At 39.6% G+C, this 22181-nt stretch overlaps 1 protein-coding gene across 2 annotated transcripts in view; it reads right to left on the bottom strand.

Annotated features, from left to right (window-relative positions):
- LOC107730782 (gephyrin-like) overlaps positions 1 to 9738 on the bottom strand; it is a 91911-nt gene extending 82173 nt beyond the window's left edge. For both annotated transcript variants that reach the window (XM_016541717.1, XM_016541716.1), the window contains exon 1: positions 9616 to 9738. In XM_016541717.1, coding sequence (XP_016397203.1) covers positions 9616 to 9679 — 64 coding nt within the window. In that variant the 5' untranslated portion in view covers positions 9680 to 9738. The remainder of the gene's footprint in view (positions 1 to 9615) is intronic.
- Between the last annotated feature and the right edge of the window lie 12443 nt (positions 9739 to 22181).

The raw sequence follows: 22181 nt of genomic DNA, 5'->3' as shown, positions 1-22181 counted from the left end.
ATCCATCCATCCATCCATCCATCCTTTTATCATTCCTTTGTTATCCTTTCATCCATCCATCCATCCTTTTATCATTCCTTTGTTATCCATCCATCCATCCATCCATCCTTTTATCATTCCTTTGTTATCCTTTCATCCATCCATCCATCCTTTTATCATTCCTTTTAGTTATCCTTTCATCCATCCATCCATCCATCCATCCTTTTATCATTCCTTTTAGTTATCCATCCATCCATCCATCCATCCTTTTATCTTTCCTTTTAGTTATCCTTTCATCCATCCATCCATCCATCCTTTTATCTTTCCTTTTAGTTATCCATCCATCCATTTATCTTTCCTTTTAGTTATCCTTTCAGCCATCCATCCATCCACCCAATGTTATACATTTTAGAGCTATCGTTGTATCGATCTATCATTCTATCGATCTATTTGACCTATAAACATTTTAAATATTTTAGCTAAAAATTACAATTATATGAATTTATTTGTATTTCAATTCATTTTAGTTCTATTTCTTTGTACTCATATTCAAAGGGCAATTCTACATCCATGTTGTACCTCAGTGCAAAGGAATTGTATATAGAGCAAAAAGTATAAAATCATAAAATTATAAAATTTTAAATGTTGCCTTGGCAGCTAACTGAGATAAAATAAGCTGATGTTTTGCAATTACTAAAACTGAAATTAAAATAAAGTGAAATATAAATGATGAAAGCACACAAAAAATTCAATAAAATTAAAATGAAAAGTGAAAATATAAAATCAAAGGTAAATAAAAATGTGAATAATACCATAAGAGCATATAAACAGTACTAAAATAACACTGAAATAAAGGCATCCTCACTGCTCTGGCAGATATAGGACTGTGCTGTGGACACGAATGCTGTTTCTCCCACAACTTTACAAATCGTGATGTGGTGAAACCCATGTGGGAGAAAGAGAGTTTGTGAGTGGGCAGGTCACTGATGACTTTATTAATCCCCACTTCCTTAATTAAAGAGAAGCGCTCAATGGACGGCAATGAAGCATGCGGTGACTCATCAGAACACACACACACACACACACACACGGCTGTGTAAACAAACACACACTCTACACACTGACATTAACTCAAGACCCGACGCAAACACTATAGGAAAGTTTCTCTTTCAGCTTCAAATCCTGCAGGTTGGATATGTAGAGATGCACTGATGTGTTTATATACAGTGCAGTGACCCCAGAAAATATTTGGACACTTAAAAGTGTCTGAATGTCATTGCATTAGGTATAAAATATCAACTAAAATGTCTCAAATGCTGCAGGATCTTTTCACTTCATTATCTTCATTCAATTTCATTTTCTTCATCTTCTGAAGTCTCAGTGTTTTTGAATCAGCTGGTATTTTGGTGATTTTTAGTGGATGTATGAAGTCAAGTTGACTGGCTTCATTTTCAACACTATATATTTTTAGCATTACAAACAGAACAAAGGTATATTTATTGAAACTTTTTCAAAAATGGCACTGAACTGAAATGGAATATAAAGCAGTGTTGCTGCGTGCTAACTAAAATTAAAGCTGAAAAATAAAAAATAATCAGAATAAAATGAAATAAATAAAAACTTAGCTGTGTTGTTATTAGTGTGCTAACTAAAATTAAAACTATTAAAAATTGGCTTCACAAAATAAAATAAAATAAAATAAAATAAAATAAAATTTAGATGAATTATAAATGTTGCCTTGGCAGCCATCTCTAAATAAGCTAAAGTGCTAAAATATGATCAATTAAACGGAAATAAAAATAAATAAATCTACAAATAAATAAATAAATAAAGCAAGCACATAGCTAAATTACTAAAATGTAAACTTTCCTTAAAAATGGTTTGATATTTTTTTATGTAATGCAATGATATTCAGACATTTGTAAGTGTGATTTAAGTGTCCAAATCCTTTTTTCATGGGCATGTCAAGCTTAAAACAAATTTCCAGCATGGCTACACACAGAAACAACTCTCTTACAAAGTACCATGACATGTAATGTCACGATCTATTAATCTTAACACACACAAACTCATGTTCACCGTCCCCTTGACAGCAATTCCTTTTTACTGGCAATCACGTGTGTGTTACAGCGGCTCTTAATGTTGATTTCATGTTGACTTTAACATTGCAGAAAGCTTCATTTTGCATTACATCTAGACTCAATGCAACCTGTCAGGGTTTTTCTGCTCAAACACAATCATTTCCTGTGTGTGAAAAGATGAACTCAAACCCAAATCTATTCGAAAGGTCAGTATGTCAGAGTATTTGGAGCACGTGGTTGATTCATTTGTGTGTTTATCTGTAAAATTATGGTGGAGGATTTGAGGTCAGTCCAAAAAGTTTTCATTTTTTAGATGCATTAACCCCTTTTGCAAGCACACACACACACACACACACACACGCACGTACGCACACACACACACACACACGTGTTTAAATGAAGCACTAAAGCGTAAAGGTGCATTTTTTCCCAGATGAGACTCTCTCTTTGTTCACTTTGGCTGTGTTACAAGTAAGCAAACTGACAATACAGTCTGTCCAAATGGAGATCATGGCATGCAAGAGCAAGAGCAAGACAACGACAACAACAACACAGCCAGCTACGCTTTCCAGTCTGTGCCTCTTAGGCCTGAAACTCCAGCTATCCACACATCCATCATTTTATCCATCCATCCATCCATTGTTTTATCCATCCATCCATCCATCCATCCATTCATTGTTTTATCTATCCATTCACCCATCTATTGTTTTATCATCCATCCATCCATCCATTGTTTTATCCATACATTCATCCATTGTTTTATCATCCATCCGTCCATCCATCAATCCATCATTTTATCCATCCATCCATCCATAATTTTATCTGTCCACCCACCCATCCATTGTTTTATTCATCCATCCATCCATCGTTTTATCTGTCCACCCACCCATCCATTGTTTTATTCATCCATCCATCCATCGTTTTATCTGTCCACCCACCCATCCATTGTTTTATTCATCCATCCATCCATCGTTTTATCTGTCCACCCACCCATCCATTGTTTTATTCATCCATCCATCCATTCATCCATCCATCCACCCATCGTTTTATCTATCCACCCACCCATCCATCGTTTTATCCATCCATCCATCATCCATCCATCCATCCATCCATCTATCCATCCATAGTTTTATCTGTCCACCCACCCATCCATTGTTTTATCCATCCATCCATCCATCCACCAATCGTTTTATCTATCGACCCACCCATCCATCGGTTTATCCATCCATCCATCCATCCATCCATCGTTTTATCTATCTACCCATCTATCATTTAATCCATCCATTCATCGTTTTATTTATCTATCCATCCATCCATCCATCCATCCATCCATCCATTTTTTTATCCGTCCACCCATCCATTGTTTTATCCATCCATCCGTCCATCCATAGTTTGATCTATCCATCGTTTTCTCCATCCATCCATCAAATGCACACACACCCAGTAGTTTATGAATAGGCATCAGATGAAAGCGTAAAGCATACAAATGCATTAAAAAAAAGATCTGCATGTTGTTACGTTATTCACAGGTATTGATTAAAAATAGCACCTGCAATCAGGCATGCTGCTGTTTTTAATCCATAAATGGGATCATTGTAATAATTCCGTTAAAATAGACTCATTAGTCACCTGGAATTTACATTCATGTGACTAACTCAAAAAACCTGGCAGAAGAACTGAGTTTAGATCGGAAGAAGACATGGAAGGAGAAGAGCTAAAACACATACATTCAATTGGTCATGCTAAATAACCAGTGGGGACTGTATCTTATAACTATTTATGACTTTGTCAGGTGTCTAAATTTAGCAGCTCGTGTAAATGTGGTCTATGCATGTCTCTTTGATACACATGTGAGATTGGAATGCCACCCACACAATCCTGTGCTATCCAGATTTGCTAGAGCTAAGAAGCAAGAGAGAGAAAGAGAGAGAGAGATGTGTGCTGTCTGCCGCAGAGAGTTTCCTCATTGGCAGTTCAGTTCAGTGACTGAATTTCAATGGTCCTGCTGTGGAAGGACACAAGTTCAGACAGAATCCAGCTCAATGACATGCAGAAAGGTGATATGTGTGTGTAAAATCACAGCTGTAAAAAAATAAAAACCTTTATGAGAGACGCCGGGGTGAAGACATAAAGCTTCTCGTTTCCATTTGTGTCGATAACACTGACCACTGCATTCGAAACTTCTGGCTCACAATCTCTGATCACTGCCAGGTCAATTTACACACACACACACACACACACAGAGTTTTAGTTGTGCTTTGACAGATAACAACAATTAGACAACAATACGCTTCACTTTACTAATGAGGCATACAAACAGCGTGACAAGTTAAAAGTAATGCATTTTATGTAATGACTATAATGACAGCGCTGTCTCAAATGAAAGAAGAAGTGCTCTGTCACTGTCACAAGGATTTATCACTCATTTTAGCGCCTGACGGGTGAAAGTTATACCCTAAGTCCAATTGCTTTACAGGGTAGTGAAAAATTTTGAATTGAAGAATCAGTTCCTTTTCAATTTATGGGTGTACATTTGGATTGGATGTTACTGAATTGCAATTCAAAGAAATTTAATGTGAGTGATTAATTCTGGGAAATTAAGTGTTCTTTGACCTTTATACACAAGAGTTAAGTTATTAAATACGGTAAAATATATAAACTAGGTACAAATTTCGGACCCACTTTATATTAAGTGGCCTTAACAACTATGTACTTACATTTAAATTAATAATTTGGTACAATGCACTTATTGTGCACATACATGTTTTTACATTGTACTTATATTTAAAAAATACCTGCATTTAATTACATGCAGCAAATGTGTTTTGCAATACAATATGAACACAATAAGTACATTGTACTTATTTTTTGATGTAAGTACATAGTAGTTAAGGCCACTTAATATAAAGTGGGACCCACATTTCTATAGGTGCCATCTATCCGTCAATCCATGCATTGTATAAACCATAAAACTTCAAGGCTTTATAAACTTTGTTCAAATCTTTCAAACAAGGCTTTTAGCAAGATGACATTCAAAGCTGTTAGAGTTAAACCGCTAAAAGGTTTATTATAGTTAACTAAAACTAAAATTAAAACCAATAAAAAAACATTTCCTTATCTTGACATTAAACATTAAAATAAAATAAAATATTTTTAAAAATGTATATTTCATCTTTACACACACACACACACACACGCACACACACACACACACACACACACATTTGTTATATTAAAAATACACACACACAACAAAATTTCAATTTAAAATGAAAACGGAAAATATGAAAAATTAAAAATATTAATACAAAACTACAATAGTATCTCAATAATACTAGAATAACCCTGAAAACTACATTAAAATGAATTTAAATTCATTTTAATTCTACTTCCTTACATTCAAATTCATATTGTAATTCTGCATCCTGTTTGCTTCCTCAATTCAAATTCATTCTTTATTATGCTTGACTAATCAAACACCCTTAATGATTGGAAAAGAAGACTAAATCAAGCAAATATGAGTACCATCAGAACAAAAAAACTCTGCGATGAGCATTTATCTACAAAACCATTGTGAACCACTGATCAGTTAAAAGGTTTTCTGAGCTGAACTACTTTCCTTGGTCCCCTTAATAGTAACTCATGTTTTGTAGAAGTGACAGGAAGATGGCGGTCCTTCTCAAGGTCAGATCGGGTTTATTTTTAGGTCAGTACTCACCAAGGTGAGGATGCTAAAAAAGAAGCCATTTGGAGACACAGTGCTGAAAGGGGGAGGAACAAAATATTTCAAAACCCAACAGCTACTGAAACATGAACCTAAACTACACATAAGAAGAACCTGGAACCCTTTCGGTTGGATCTGTTAATCATGTGATCTTTAATTGCAGCATGACAAATCTCTTAACCAATGACATGCTCATTTCCGTTTGGCTCCAGTAGATTAGTTTTTCATGTGTTACATGATTTCAACAAATCAAACCCTACATGGAACCAGTGTTGTTAAAGGGGTGGTTCACTGTTTTTTTTCTAGGCTTGATTGTGTTTATGGGGTGCAGTCTAACATGTGTTAATGCTTTGTTTAAAAAAAAAAAAACATTATTTTTCAACACAGATAAAGCTGAAATAAAATATAAATATTACACAAAAAACTTAAATATTGCCTTAATTGGCAACTAATTGCTGAATTGAATTAATCTGAATTAAGTTCTAAAATTACTAAAACTGAAATAAAAATAAAGTTAATATTAAAATATACAGTATATACAAATGAATAAATACAGAAAGAAATAAAAATACCAAATCAAGTAACAAAATCACTAAAACCTAAATTAAAATGAAGACTGAAAATACAGAACTAGAAGCTAATTCAAAAGATTAATAAATACTATATAATAATAATAATATATAAACAATACTTAAATAACACTGGATAAAAGGAATTTAATAATATGCACCAATACCAATGGCTAGTTCTTAAAAACACTCAACAGACAGTGAGTGTCTCAATGCCCTCAAAAAATATAGGCAATCCAAGTGAATGAAAGCTCAATGGCTCCAACAACAGCTCTGTATTGTTTCCAGGTGTAACACTATGACCCCACCCTACATCTTGGTGTCGCTGTATGCTTGTTGTGTTCCTAAAACCTCCACAGTGTTGCTATGCCAACCAAAGCTCCTCTCAGCCCCAGACATGGGGACAGGTCTGGTCACATGACCCTACTGTCATTGGGGAAGATGGAGCAGATGTGGACGGGGCCCTCCGTCATTGGATGATTAGTCAAGCACAGGCACACAAGATAGAAGTAACAACACGGACTGATGTCAAAGGTCAACACTATCAGCTCTGATCACTGAACACATTTATCTTTACATTGTTGATAATAAAGATACTTCAATGGCCTGTAAGTGAGAGTCTCAGAGGTGACTGGCAAGATAGAGATACAGAAGGAAATCACTTTTCAACCACGTGAAATCCCACAGCTGCACACAGGGAAGAGCAACAGCAAGGAGAGAGAGATTTCTAAAAGGTCAGATGACACACAGACTGTGATATCTCTTTCCTCTTTCTTTTTACCTTCCTGTCTTCATTTCCCTCAACACACAGGCCTTCGGTGATACAGAAAAAGAGAGAGAGGGTCACTATTAGAAGTGGAAATGGTAGATTTGTTACCAAGACAAATATTGGCGATCTTCCTGTTCAAATGTCATCCCTGAATAGAGGGGGTTGCAAAAGTAATCTGATGCATGACGAACGTGACAACTGCATGTTCATGTACGTGTCTGCTGGCTTGTATTTGCTTTACTGACAATGTGTGGTGAAATACACTAGAGTTTTTAAGGTGTTGGATATCGATGCAGAAGCGGTAATCACATTAAAGCATATGACAAAACAATGCAGGCCAATACACCAGCAGTGCTGTAGCCTAGTGGTTAAAGGAGCAAGTCATGAACTATCACCACTGTGCCACTGAGCAAGATACTTTAACCTGAGGTTTCTCCAGGGGGACTGTCCCAGTAAAGTGCACTGATAAAAGCATCTGATAAATGGCTAAGCACTACACAACAATGCAAGGCAACCCCCCAGTATAACTGTTTGCCCTCCAAACCAGTAGTTGGTCATCAGGCTTGGTAACCAAAAGGCTGTATGTCCAAGCCCAAAAAGAAGTGATCTATGAACTATCACCATTGTGCTCTTGTGCAAGACTCTTAACCTCACGTTACACCATAGTGACCGAACCTGTAATAAATGTACTGATAAAAGTATCTGATAAATGAGATAGTGGGATAAACCCACCAAAGTATAATCTATTCTGCTATTGAGAATGTATCCTCCGTTTACTTATTGGGAACTGTCCTGGCTAATAGTTACTTCATATAAAACACAAATGAATGTGTGAATGTAATCTGCTACTGAAAAAAAAGCCACTAATCTGGAACCTTTGGGTAATGTCCTGTTTGATGCCTGGTTTTGCTGAATAAAAGAGTCTAATAAATGACAGAGCATAACATGCAAGACAAATACCCCAGTAGCCCTTACTACCCTGTACATTTCCTCTAGTTAAAAAAAAAGTTTAATATTTTAAATATAAAATAGGTTGCTTGGTTAACCAATAGGTTGTAGGTTCAAGCCCAACAAGGTTTGATGCATTGTGCAACTGAGCAGAATACATATCCTCAGGTTACTCCCATGGGACATCCCCTGTTATAAATGTACTGATAAAAGCAAGTCTGTAATCAAATTTGGGACCAAATCCAATAATATATGAATCAAACCTATATAGTTGATCTAAATACTGGGGGAATGTGTCCCCCTTCAATGTCTCCTGCCCTAACAAAAAACATTTGATAAATGACGGAGCGGAACTTATCGCCCAGTGAGAAGCGATTGACGCTTATATTTCAGCACAATATATAGCGCTAGATGCAATCGAGGACAGCGCTCACGGAACGGCCGCAACATTTCAGAACCGCGGACAGCGGTCTTCGAACGGCCGCAGCAATTCAGCACCGCGGACAGCGCTCATCGAGCGACCGCTGTAATTCAGCACCCATCGAGCGACCGCTGTAATTCAGCACCATGGACATCGCCACCACTGCTGCTGGTTTCCCCGCTCTACAGCAGTGAGGAGGGGGGAGGTAAAGCGGGGTTTCCCTCAGAGCTGGATGGAGCTCATCTCTCTCTCTCCATCTTTGCACATTACCACCTTCACCAGCGGATTTCCATGAGAGGGTTATCACCAATCACATCACATGAAAATCCGTGGCCTTCGGGTTTTTTCCCTCTGACTAAAGCTGTATTATCCTGCCAATTTAGAAGATTTCAGACACAAAATACCATCGTTCAGTAATTCGGGTCTGCATTTGATTTTATTCCATTTTTGACAGAGGAAGGAAATTAAATCGCATGTTATACAGTCTTTGCTCGAACATTTCATTCGTTATAAACCAGCATCACTGAAAAAACATGAAGCACGAATGGAAATTACCGGCGAAGGCATGTTTGCATTAACAAGACTGTCATGCAGAGAAGAAACCAGCATTCTGCCCACGATTCACAGCCATCCTCACTAATATCAGCCCACTGCATCCACTGTCTCTGACAGTAAATCACATCTCTATCACCGATGTCTAAATGGCCGGGTACTTCACAAATAATACAACATTCACTGAATTAAATGTGCTCATGGAACGCTGTAACGTGAACGTTGAGCTATTTTTAAAGGTGCAACACACGAAAATTAATAATTCCGTAGATAAAGCTATATCCTCTTGTGAAATTTCATTATAATATAACAGATACACATAAACCAGAAGCTGGGCTGTTTTTTCGTGCAGGAGGTTTGGCAGGTAAATTAATCACTGGCAAAGAGGGAAAAGGCTTTAAATCACCGCTGACCAGCAGAGAAACACACACAAACGCACACATGCACGCACACACACACACACACACACACACACTTGGGGAGGAGAGGCACCGCTGGCAAACAGCTGGAAATACGCAGCCAGTTCCCCCCAAAATAAAACCCAGGATGACTTGAAGGATTCTGGCCTTTACCTGTCAAGACGCCGACCCGGATTTGGTGGTCGTGGTTTGTTAAAAGCATCCCGTCTGTCGCCATATTCAGCACCGCTGTCGCCGCACTGAGAACTCCAGGCAGAGCCGAGAGCCGAGCGCATCGAACTCTGGAGGGGGAATGAGGGAAGCGCGCAGGCGAGAGCAGCAGAGCGAAGATTCAGCGCTCATAATATCTCACTGGGAAATCAGCGAACAAACAAAGGTCTTTAGATTGTAGGTTTACATAATTACAGAGTTTTAATTATGTAAAATAAAATGAATTTACATAATTATATACACTACCGCTCAAAAGTTTGGGGTCAGTTAGAATTTCTGTGAAAAAAATTATATTCAGCAAGAATGCATTAAATTGATCAAAAGTGACTGTAAAGTGACTGTATTTTTGTTACAAAATATTTCTATTTTAAATAAATGCTGTTCCTTTGAACTTTCTCGTCATCAATGAATCCTGAAAAACATCATGGTTTCCGCAAAAATGTGAAGCAGCACAACTGTTTTGAACAGTGATAATAATCAGAAAAGTTTCTTGAGCAGTAAATCAGCATATTAGAAGGATTTCTGAAGGATCATGTGACCCTGAAGCTTTGCACCGGAGGATTAAATATTTAAAATATATTCAAATAGAAAACAGTTGTTTTAAACTGTAATAATACTTCACAATATTATTGTTTTCACAATATTATTGTTTTTTATTTATTGTTGTTTTTATCAAATTAATGCAGCCTTGGTGAGCATAAATTACTTTTTATTTTTTTATTACTTTTTTGTAAATACTCTTTAAAATCCGTTTTTATATTATATTATATTACATTATTACTTCCACAAAACCAAACCAAACTTGTATTCCTCTTATTCCAGACTTAACTCATACTATAATGATCATATAACTCATATTATAATACATATTAGTATCAGATTCACAGAGTATCTTAGTTTCTTCTCTCTTTATAAAACACTTGAGCTTGTTTGTGTTGTTTGTCTATTATTGGCTCTTGGAACCCAGATATTCGACAAAAAAAAAAAAAGTAAATCTTTGATCCTGATGAGTCTTTATACTTTTGAAATGACCGAAACAATAATACTGACTCTACAATACAATAACTGTCTTACAGCTCTAATCTTAACACATTTTTTACCAATTTCCCCACCCACAGACATCAGTAAAGGTTCTAATCAATTCTATTCACCATACAGTATCTCAAAACATTTGGCATCTCAGAGAACCCCATGATGTCCTCTTTAAAACAGACAAGGACTTAATACAGTTTTAATGATCTGAGATATATTAACAAGACACTCATGTCCATTACAAAATATATGAATCACTGGCTGTCATAAGTATGTGGATGGCATCAGTGGATCATAATGCAGGGGCGGCACACACACACACACACACACACACACACACACACACACACACACACACCTGTAGTCTGGCTGAATGCCACGCTAGTAATGCATGTGTGGGCTTTTCTACATTAACTCACGAAGAGCTCCATCGATTCCTTTCCTGGACTCACAGAACATCGCAGAATAATGACGTGTCAATCACCGCTCGGGTCACAACCTTTCTTATGTCTGGCATTTTTTTGATTTATTTGCTTTGAAACACAGGAAGTCTCCGATTTTCAACCTTCCTTCTGCAGATGATAGCAGGCCTGACCTGTGCAAATACAATCACAGCCTGAAGCAGAAGCCACGTTTCTATTTATAGCGCCACATCACGCTTCTGCGGTGTGTAATTCTTCTTGTTTATTCTCATGGAACAAAAGACAGCAAATATCTTCCTCCTATGTCAAGATCCATTATTCATGAGCACATTTAAGTGTTGGGAAAACATAAAGACAAAGATACGTATAAATCCAACACTTTACTGAGAATCTGTGAGGGAAACGGTGAGAAAACAGGTATTGCGTTGTGTTTTCTAAGCTACTATGCGCATGACAATCGCATTCGATTAATCGTGCAGCCCTAATTACTGAATTGATATTTCTAAGCTATTCTAAATGGTTGGGGTCCATCCTTCAGTGTAAGTCTGTGGGATTTTTTTTTCATAGTCGTTTATAGGTAGCATGTATGTGGAGCGTTCAAAGTGAGCAGACGAGCACCAGCCTCATTATTTACAGAACTGGCATTACTATCAAAATGCGCATGACAATCGCATTCGATTAATCGTGCAGCCCTAATTACTGAATTGATATTTCTAAGCTATTCTAAATGGTTGGGGTCCATCCTTCAGTGTAAGTCTGTGGGATTTTTTTTCATAGTCGTTTATAGGTAGCATGTATGTGGAGCGTTCAAAGTGAGCAGACGAGCACGAGCCTCATTAATTCAGTTCTGCATCTCTGAACCTTCTCTTGCATAACACTTCTGTCTGATCATAAAGCAAATCAAGTACATCAGGCATACAGACTGGAGGCTGCAATTTTATGGAGAACTTGCACAAAAGCAAAGAATTTACAGAAACTCCTTACTGACTGACTATGCATATACTGTGCAAATATGTTTATCAATGTTGAAAACTGTTGTGCTGCTTCGTATTTTTGTGGGAACCATGATACTGTTTTTCAGGATTCTTCAATGAATAGAAAGTTCAAAATAACAGAATTAATTTGAAATCTTACTGATTCATATGCTTGCACTTAGTAGTGTATCACAGTTTACACAATTATAATATGCAGCACAACTACTGGATAAATAAATAAATAAATAAAGTAAGCAAGTAAGTATAAGCAGCAAATCAGCATATTAGAATGATTTCTAAAGGATTATGTGACACTGAAGAATGGAGTAATGATGCTGAAAATTCAACTTTCATCACAGGAATACATTACACATTAAATATATATTCAAATAGAAAACAATTATTTTAAATTGTAATAATGTCATTATTACTGTTTTCCTGTATTTTTGATCAAATACATTAATGAAGAGTTATTATGATTTACATAATCATAATTTTATATAATAATTCTATAATTGTATATTTATGGATGCTAAACGTCAGAATCAATGTAAATTTTTTTAATCTAAAATGGATTAAAAGTAGTAAGCATGAAACTCAGTGTTCTGATATTTGTCTGAATATTCTTAATCAAATCTAGTGAATTCAGTGTTGATCTCCTAAAGGGGGAAAAATATCGGATATATTTCCCTCTCAAAAACATGGATTTACCACAGACTTAATGAAACAGCAACATCCCACTCATAAAACCTTTGACTCTTCATTATAATCCAGTTTGGAGCGTAATCTGTCCACGCAAACTATTGCGGTATTTTTACAAGCCTCGCACACACACACACACACATCAATATTTCACACACCAAAAACACCTGTAATTCTCTCTTCAAATTGGTTTTGACTGAACATCATTGGCACCAGTGTTGCCAAGTCCGCGGGTTTCCCGCGGAATTGGGTAACTTTATCACTGTTGCCGCGGGTTGTTTTCCATGTCCGCGGGTTGAAGCGACCCCAATAACATGATATTCAGCCCCTGGAATGCGAATTTTACAGGAGGAACCCCGCCGGAAAAAGTGTATTTTACCCCCGAACGCGATTTTTACCGGGGAAACCCCCTTGAAACGCGATTGGGCTAGTTTTGAGTAGCAATTGGGCGGGCTTTGATGTGAGACCCTGGCAACCCCGATTGGCACATTATGTTGAGTTTCTTGTTAAGTATTACCAGCAGAGGGCGCTAGTAGGCAGATTTAATACTCTGAGTTGAATTGGTTATGACAGATCCAATCATTTGATCCAAAAAGATGGACTATTCTTCTGTTTCTACCTGATTGTGATTTGATGGACATAAACAGTTATGCACACGCTCTGTTTATATTAGTCCCTAGCCTTAAACTCAATCTAGCACAGGCCTAATTACTTTTGAACACAATTTATTCAATGAAAGTTGTAGAAAGTCACTCAAAATCTTTTGTTTTTGACTAAATGCAGGCCTAAGCACGACAAAATATATAATAGGCTAATACTTAAAATCACTAATTGAAACTGAAAACCGTACAGTTTCGCGGTATTTAAAAATCAAGTTATCAATCAATTTTGCCTTAACATAGACATTGCATGCTTCAAATGGAACGTAGAAGGGAATGTTCAAAGGATGATATATCTAATGATAAGTACATATTTACAATATGAAATATAAGTTATGCAAAGGAGACTGGTGATGAGACTTTGATGGACATCAACAAAGCGTTAAACACGATCCTGCATACTGAGTTGAAAAAGATCCATTTCGCCCTCATTTTCCACCAGCACAGAAAATGGCCTGGAGGAAGAGAGAATCAAATCCATTACATCTGATTCTCGAGCGCGTTCTGTTCCGAATTAATCCGCGCGCCGGTCAGCCGTGTCGCATTACATCTGCACAGGACGACGAGCGTTGAGCTGCTGTGAACCCACCGCTTTTTAGTTGCAAATGTCAGTACAGCAGCGTTATTTGCATTCGCCGAGCAAACAGGAAGGAATGACGTGGAACATCAAATCACCGCAGGCCGTTTTGTTCAGCCGTGTAATTGATTTAAGGCGTTAAACCTACAGATTTTACGCTCAGATACGGTAGAACTGATGCTAATAATACAACCGCTCATGTTTATTCACATGCTGACAGAACGAAACGAGACGAACAATAAACCAGACCAGATCAGAAGAAAACCGATGAAACCAGACGAGACCAGAGGCAAGAAAGCAACAAATTAGAAGACAAAAATAAATAAAGACATAACAAAAAATAAACTAAAAAAGAAAGGAGGGGTGGGTAGGTTCACCATTAATTAAAAACAACACTGGCAAAAGTCTTGGGATACAGATAATAAAGGTAGAGAATAATAAAATATTGAAAAATCAATTAAAGTGACATAAAAATCAATTAAAGTACAAACAGAAGAGATCATCTGTACAAGACTAAACAATAGCCTACATTATTTATCATAAGTCAAATACAGATAAATAGGCCTACCATATGTAAATGTAAACAAAAAGCATGATTGTGCTTTATAAATAAAGTTTGACTTGACTTAAATTGCAGGAAATTTAGGGAAGAAAAATAACTTTAAGAATGTATTATAAAAAAAATAAAAGAAAATGGGATATTAAAGATCTGCTTCAAATAATACATAATCGAATTAGTTAAATTTTTACATGAAACTGGTCATATTAGAACAATGCAAGAGTATATAGATGGTCTGTAACTAGTCAAGAAACAAAATGTCAGGGAAAAACACGGATTCAATTTGCAGGTTCAACTCAAATTTATTGAAATCTCAAGAACACGAAACTCGGCTGGGACTGAAGACCAGAAGCCGTAATTCAGGGCAGGGATTAGAGACAGGAACAGGGGAACAGTTCAAATAGCGTCAATGCTGACGCAACGTCAGAGTAGAGAGAGAACAGCGCACAGAGTCCCAACGTCAGAGTAGAGAGAGAACAGCGCACAGGGTCCCAGCGTCAGTGCTGACGCAACGTCAGAGTGGACAGGGAACCGCGCCTAGGGTCCAAGCGTCGGCACTGATCGGAGACCACATCCACCGGAAGACCATGAATCCGGAAGACATGGTCCACCACCACCTGTGCTGTCTCCTTGGCGTAGGGGAGTTTGGGCAATGGAATGAAATGGGCCACTTTGGAGAAGCGATCCACCACCGTCAGAATCACGGTGTTGCCTCTCGATGGGGGAAGGCCAGAGACAAAATCAAGGGCCAGGTGTGACCAAGGATGAGAGGGAATGGGCAAAGGCTGCAACAGACCAACAGGAGACTGGTTAGAAGTCTTATTTTGAGCACACACCGAACAAGCCAACACAAACTGCCTGACATCGTGGACCATGGATGGCCACCAAAATCGCTGACGGATGGCGGCCAGCGATCTCCGAACCCCTGGATGACAGGCTACTCTGGATTCGTGACCCCACCAGAGGACCTCAGGACGTAGTGCAGCCGGCACAAACAACCGACCCTCCGGACACCCCCTCGGGACCTCCCCCTCCCGCACGGCCCTCCCCACCCGCTGCTCGACATCCCAAGAGAGGGATCCCACCACCACCCCCTTGGGGAGAATAGTGTCAGGAGCCACATCCCTCCCAGGACCCCCGAACAGACGAGAAAGGGCATCAGGCTTAGTGTTCTAGGAACCCGGCCGATACGAGAGGGAGAAGTTAAATCGCCCAAAGAAGAGTGCCCAGCGGGCCTGGCGAGCGTTCAACCTCTTGGCCGAACGGATATATTCCAGGTTTTTATGATCCGTCCAAACCAAGAAGGGCTGCGCTGCTCCCTCCAACCAATGGCGCCACTCCCCCAGAGCCAGCCTGACTGCCAGAAGCTCCCTGTTACCTATGTCATAATTTCGTTCTGCAGGGCTGAGGCGGTGAGAGAAAAAGGCACAGCGGTGCACCTTCTCATCTCTAGGGGACCGTTGGGACAGAACCGCGCCTACCCCGACCTCCGAGGCATCCACCTCAACAATAAACTGCCGTTCAGGATCTGGAAGACAAAGAACAGGAGCAGAGATGAAACGGGACTTAAGAACATCAAAGGCCTCCTGAGCCTGAGAATTCCACCTGAACGGTCCCTTGGGTGAGGTGAGTGCTGTTAAGGGTGCAGCAACCAGGCTAAAGTTCCGGATGAATCGCCTATAGAAGTTGGCGAACCCCAAGAACCACTGCAACGCCTTCCGAAAGTCAGGGGTTGGCCACTCGTCTACGGCCCTTACCTTAGCAGGATCAGCTTTGATCCCCTCCGCTGAAATAATATGCCCCAAGAACGAAACTGACTTGGCGTGGAACACACACACTTCTCCGCCTTGACATAAAGCTGGTTCTCCAGCAGCCGTTGTAGCACCTGACGAACGTGTTGAGTGTGTACCTGTAAGGAGGGAGAGAAGATGAGGATATCATCGAGATACACAAAGACAAATCTGTTTACCATGTCTCTCAACACATCATTGATCAGGGCCTGGAAGACAGCTGGGGCGTTGGTAAGCCCGAAGGGTAAGACCCGGTATTCAAAGTGTCCCGTAGGGGTATTGAAGGCTGTCTTCCACTCATCCCCCTCACGGATACGGACCAAATGGTAGGCATTGCGGAGGTCTAATTTAGTAAAGACCTTGGCTCCCTGTAACAATTCAAAAGCAGATGACATCAGAGGCAGAGGATACCTGTTTCTTATGGTGATGTCATTTAGACCCCGATAATCAATGCAAGGATGCAGGGAGCCATCCTTCTTCTTAACGAAGAAGAACCCAGCGCCAGCAGGTGAGGAAGAGGGATGGATGAGGCCGGCATTTAAGGATTTTTTAATATACTTGTCCATGGCCTCTCTTTCAGGACCAGACAGGGAGTACAAACGCCTTTAGGCGGAGAAGTGCCTGGGAGGAGATTGATGGCACAGTCGTACGGCCGGTGAGGAGGTAAGGACGTGGCCCGGGACTTACTGAAGACCCGGCAAAGATCGTGGTACTCCGCCGGGACTCCGGAGAGATCAGCAGTCTCCACCTGAAACACAGAAGACAAGGAGACAGGAGACTAAACATGAAGCAAGACAGGACTGACTCCAAGATAACACAGAGTTCCCTGACCAATCCACGTGAGGGTTGTGCTGCACCAACCACGGGTGCCCCAGGACAACAGGAGCACCCGGGGAGTCAAGGAGGTACAGCTCAATTACCTCACGGTGATTGCCAGAGACCACTAGACTAACTGAAGGGGTGGAGTGGGTGATGGAGGAAAGGAGAAGGCCATTGAGGGAGCGGACAGAGATAGGGGAAGGGAGAGGAATGGCAGGAATGCCCAACTGCGCTGCAACAGAAACGTCCAAGAAATTGCCCTCAGCTCCTGAATCAACGAGAGCTGGACAAGAGTGAATGGTGTCCTCATACTGAACGGAGACAGGGAGCAGGGTACGAGACTTGGGGGACTCGAGACACGGAGAAGCGCCCATCAGGATCCCCCCGGCTTACTGATGGGCCCCGGCTTTTAAAGGACACCGGATGGCTCGGTGTCCAGGCTTCCCACAATATAGGCAGAGACCTCGAGCCAGTCGATCCTGCTTCTCCTTGGCTGTGAGACGAAGGCATCCCACCTGCATGCGCTCTGGGTCGGCTACAGAAGGTGAGGAGGTAAGGGCAGAATTGGAAGCTTGAATGGGGCACGAGCATCCCACACAGCAGTTGCCCAATCACGGGCCTTCCCTTTCAAGAGGGTGATCCCGAATGCCATCTGAGACTCCTCCGTGACGTAACGGCGGAGCTGGAGTGCAAAGACCAAGGAGCACTGGGACAGGAAGGCCCGGCACGAATTTGGATCTCCGTCGTAGGGAGGACTGTTGGCGTGGGGTGGGCTCCTGCTGAATCAATTTCTGGTCTGACCGTTCTGTCAGGGAAAAACACAGATTCAATTTGCAGGTTCAACTCAAATTTACTGAAATCTCAAGAACACGAAACTCGGCTGGGACTGAAGACCAGAAGCCATAATTCAGGGCAGGGATTAGAGACAGGAACAGGGGAACAGTTCAAATGAGCCTCCAGTCACTCCACTAGGCAGGGTAAGGCGTAGGGAGATCAGCGCACACAGTCCCAGCGTCAATGCTGACGCAACGTCAGAGTAGAGAGAGAACAGCGCACAGGGTCCCAGCGTCAGTGCTGACGCAACGTCAGAGTGGACAGGGAACCGCGCCTAGGGTCCAAGCGTCGGCACTGATGCAACGTCAGGGCAGAGAGTTCCTTGTTGAGTGCGCCGAGAGGGGCAGGAGAGGAGAGGCCGCGAAGCGCGGTTCTGGTAATGCCAGGGCAGGAACTGGGGAACAGAAAACTGGTGAAACGAGAGGCAGAGAGCGAGCGGAAAAGACAAACTGAAAACACTAAACTGTACTTAGAGCCTATGAAAACACGGCAGGACAAAACACAACAAGACTGGTAGTAGGTCACGAACGAAGTGTAGCGTGTTCACACCACAACGGTCAGACACAAGACTACACACGAGGGGAACTTAAAAAGAGGGAGAATTAAGGAATTAACAAGTCACAGGTGTGACGGCAGCTAAAGTAGTTAATAAGATAATGATGGGGAGGGAAACCATGAAGACAATGAGCACATGGCGAACTGTCAAAACAAAAGACAAACAACAACAACCTGCTGATCAGACCGAAGTCATGACACAAAAAGGCAAATAAATAATAATAATACATACTGGTAAAAAATTTATAGCCTGAATGCACTGTAAGTCGCTTTGGATAAAAGCGTCTGCTAAATGCATAAATTAAAATAAATAAAGAACAGATGAGAAGAGACAAGCTCTGATTTGGCACCATGTGCTGGTTTTGCAAAGGTTAGCATGTAATCTGACCTCCATATCTCCATCCTAGAGTCCATCTTAACAACATTAGATCACATAACCTCAAAATGAACACATAAAAGGTTACATAATGATGCCAGGAATCAAAAAGACAAGAGAAGAGCACATTAGCCATCAGTTCATTACACAAGTGGTCCAACATTGATGCTTCAATCATGAGTCACATACAGTTCACCGAATGATCTCCTACAAACCGCCCGTGGACGTTTAGTGTGCTTGAATTATGTTTGCTCTAATGCATATACTACTTTGAGAAATGCATCTTTAAATCACTGCAAAATCTTTTTCTTTTCTTTTCTGATGTTGATTGCTATGTTTTGAATTCTTGTTGAATCCTGCCTTGTCAAACCTCTTTGAACCTTGTAGCTTTTTGAGGCTCAAAACTAGAGTATGAAACTAGAGAAATCAACTTCAGCTCATTCTACTCATTCCATTTTGATTTCATGGTGACTTTAACCCTGTAAAGCCTGACATATGAAATAATAGTAAGATAATTCAGTTTATTTAACCTTTCGACAAAATAATAATACAATTATATGCTTTATGTTTTACATATGATACTTCAGGTTTTTTTCAGACTGGCTCATATAGTCTGATATAGTGAAAATATTAAGGACAAAACAACTACATTTTATTCAGAGGCTCAAACTGGGCAAAAATATGCAGCTTGATGCAGATGCTGATATTTATATGGACAAAAAGTGATGACATTTTCATAGTTGTAATGTAAATCAGTGAGATCTTTATAACGTATAGTAGATTATTATTATAGAAAATTATATAAATATCAATTGTCACTCTATATCCCCCAATCATTTCTTAGTAAGATGATATTTAAATGCTTAGTTTGATGATCAAAACATATAATGCAATGCAATACAATGATGATTGAGAGATGAATAAACTTTCCTCAAAGGCCTGATGATCATATTTGGTACTCACGTTTGAACATGATTTTATGGATAATCAAGTAAAGCTAAGTTGCTTCAGTCCAGTAAGTGGTCAGGTTGAAATATTATAACAATCAAGGGCATAGAATTTAGTAGGGACGCTAGGGACATGCCCCTACCAATAGGCCTATCCAGCGACTGCTAAATTATCCCGGACCCTAGCAGTAGCTTTGATCAAACAATTAAATATATGTACTATATCAGTGGTTCCCAACCCTGACCCTGGAGGCACCCCAACACTGCACATTTTGCATGTCTCCTTTCTCTAACACACATTTCATGTCTCGGAGTCTCTACTAATGAGCTGATGACCTGAATTAGGCGTGTTTGATTAAGGAGACATGCAAAACGTGCAGTGTTGGGGTGCCTCCGGGACCAGGGTTGGGAATAGGGATGTAACGATTACCGGTTTGACGATAAATCATGATAAAATTCCCCACGGTTAGTATTACCGTTTCATCTTTTAATTATCATTAAAACCGTACTAGAATACCGCGATTTGAACAACTCGCGATAAATAAATACTGTCAAAAATAAATACAAATGAAAATATGAATGAATTAATTATATGAATGTACCTCTGAGTTGGTTTTTAAATCTAAAACTTGGTGAAGTGATTTATGTGTCGGTACTTTTTGAACATCTCCAACACATTTTAACAATACCGTGATAACATGACAATTTTGGTCACTATAATCGTGATAAGAAATTTTCATACCGTTACATACCTAGTTGGGAACCACTGTACTATAACCACTGTTGTTGTAATTTCGGCCGCATCTGAAATAGGTCATACCATTGATATTAACCTGAGAAGTTAAAGTAAATATGCTAAAAAGCACATCCTTGAAATGGAGCTTTGTGAAACTCTGAATCAGTTAAACCATTGCTTCGCTCCTCTCAGCATTTGATTCAGATTGAGACTTCAAAGCGCGTATCGCAAATCATTTGATTTAGAGAGGGTTCGTGAATCTTTTGATTCATATCAGAACTTTGTAGCGGGTTTGTGAATCATTTCGTGAATTGAAAGATTTGTGATACGCGCTCTGAAGTCCCAATCTGAAATGATGGTTCGCGAATCATTATTTAAATCGGGATTTCAGAGCGCAGATCACCAGTCATTTGATTCAAATCGAAACTTCGGAGCGGGTTTGCAAATCTTTTTATTCAGATCGGGACTTCAGAGCACGTATCACAAATCTTTACAGTTTTACTACAAATATCATGGTTAAACTATGGTTAATGTAGCAAAACCATGGTTAATTTGTGGTTACCATGGTGTTTTTTTTTTTTTAAAACCATGGATGGTATGTGAAATGTAGCAGGAAACACAAATTAGTTAAGTAATATTTTGCCATATTCTCTTATGAGTCAAAGAATCCAAAGAAAACATCTTTAAAACTGCTGCTTGTAATGTTGCTGGTCTTACATAATCAAAATTGTGTAATTATTGTGTAATTAATGCTAACATAAAAAAAGCTCTCTTTATGAATAATGAGTATGTTAACTACCATAGCTATGAATAAAGACTGACATAGAAACTGTGGTCAAAAGTCTATCATAAATGCAAAAATGTTGGGGTAGTTGGATGGGGAGGGGGGTGTTGTCTGCTGTTCATTTAAGATTTCACAGCAAAAAGACAAATGAAGCACAAGCCGTAGGTGGATGTTTGTTCAATTACACTATAAGGCTTTTTACTTGCTAAAAAAAGTCTAAATTATTAGTCAGATGAGAATCAGACTGAATCCATGTGGTAGATTGTGTTTTACATCATGGTGATAATTTAGGCCTTGAAAATTAACCTATCAAACGTGATACTGTAGGCTTTATAAGGCTAGTATGATCTATGATATACTGATTTTTTTGATGGCTCTTATGAAAGAAATAACAGCCACATGCTTGTATCATTTCTAAAAACCTAGTCACAGATGCAGCACTGGTCAGTCTACATTTGACTTTTCTGGTTTATTTTTGGGTGCCTCAGCGATGACCCTTTGCATCGCTGTCTTCATCATGTTGAGCCGCCGCGGGGGATCAGACTGAGGTACGGCGCTGTCGGAGAGAGAATCCAGCAGAGTGGAAGAGATGACTAATAGAGACAGTCACGCAATAGTAGAGACTCATTCAGAAAAAAATGAGCAGGCCAACCTGAAGCTCCCTCTAATATGAGTAGATATCAACCCTGTAAAGCCTGACGTATGAAAGAGTAGTCCGAAAAATCTAGTTTTTTAGAAATGGA

Source organism: Sinocyclocheilus rhinocerous, unplaced genomic scaffold, assembly GCF_001515625.1.
Source record: "Sinocyclocheilus rhinocerous isolate Xijiao unplaced genomic scaffold, SAMN03320098_v1.1 scaffold2082, whole genome shotgun sequence".
Classification (NCBI taxonomy): Eukaryota; Metazoa; Chordata; class Actinopteri; order Cypriniformes; family Cyprinidae; genus Sinocyclocheilus; species Sinocyclocheilus rhinocerous.
This window is presented reverse-complemented; position numbering and strand designations above follow the sequence as displayed.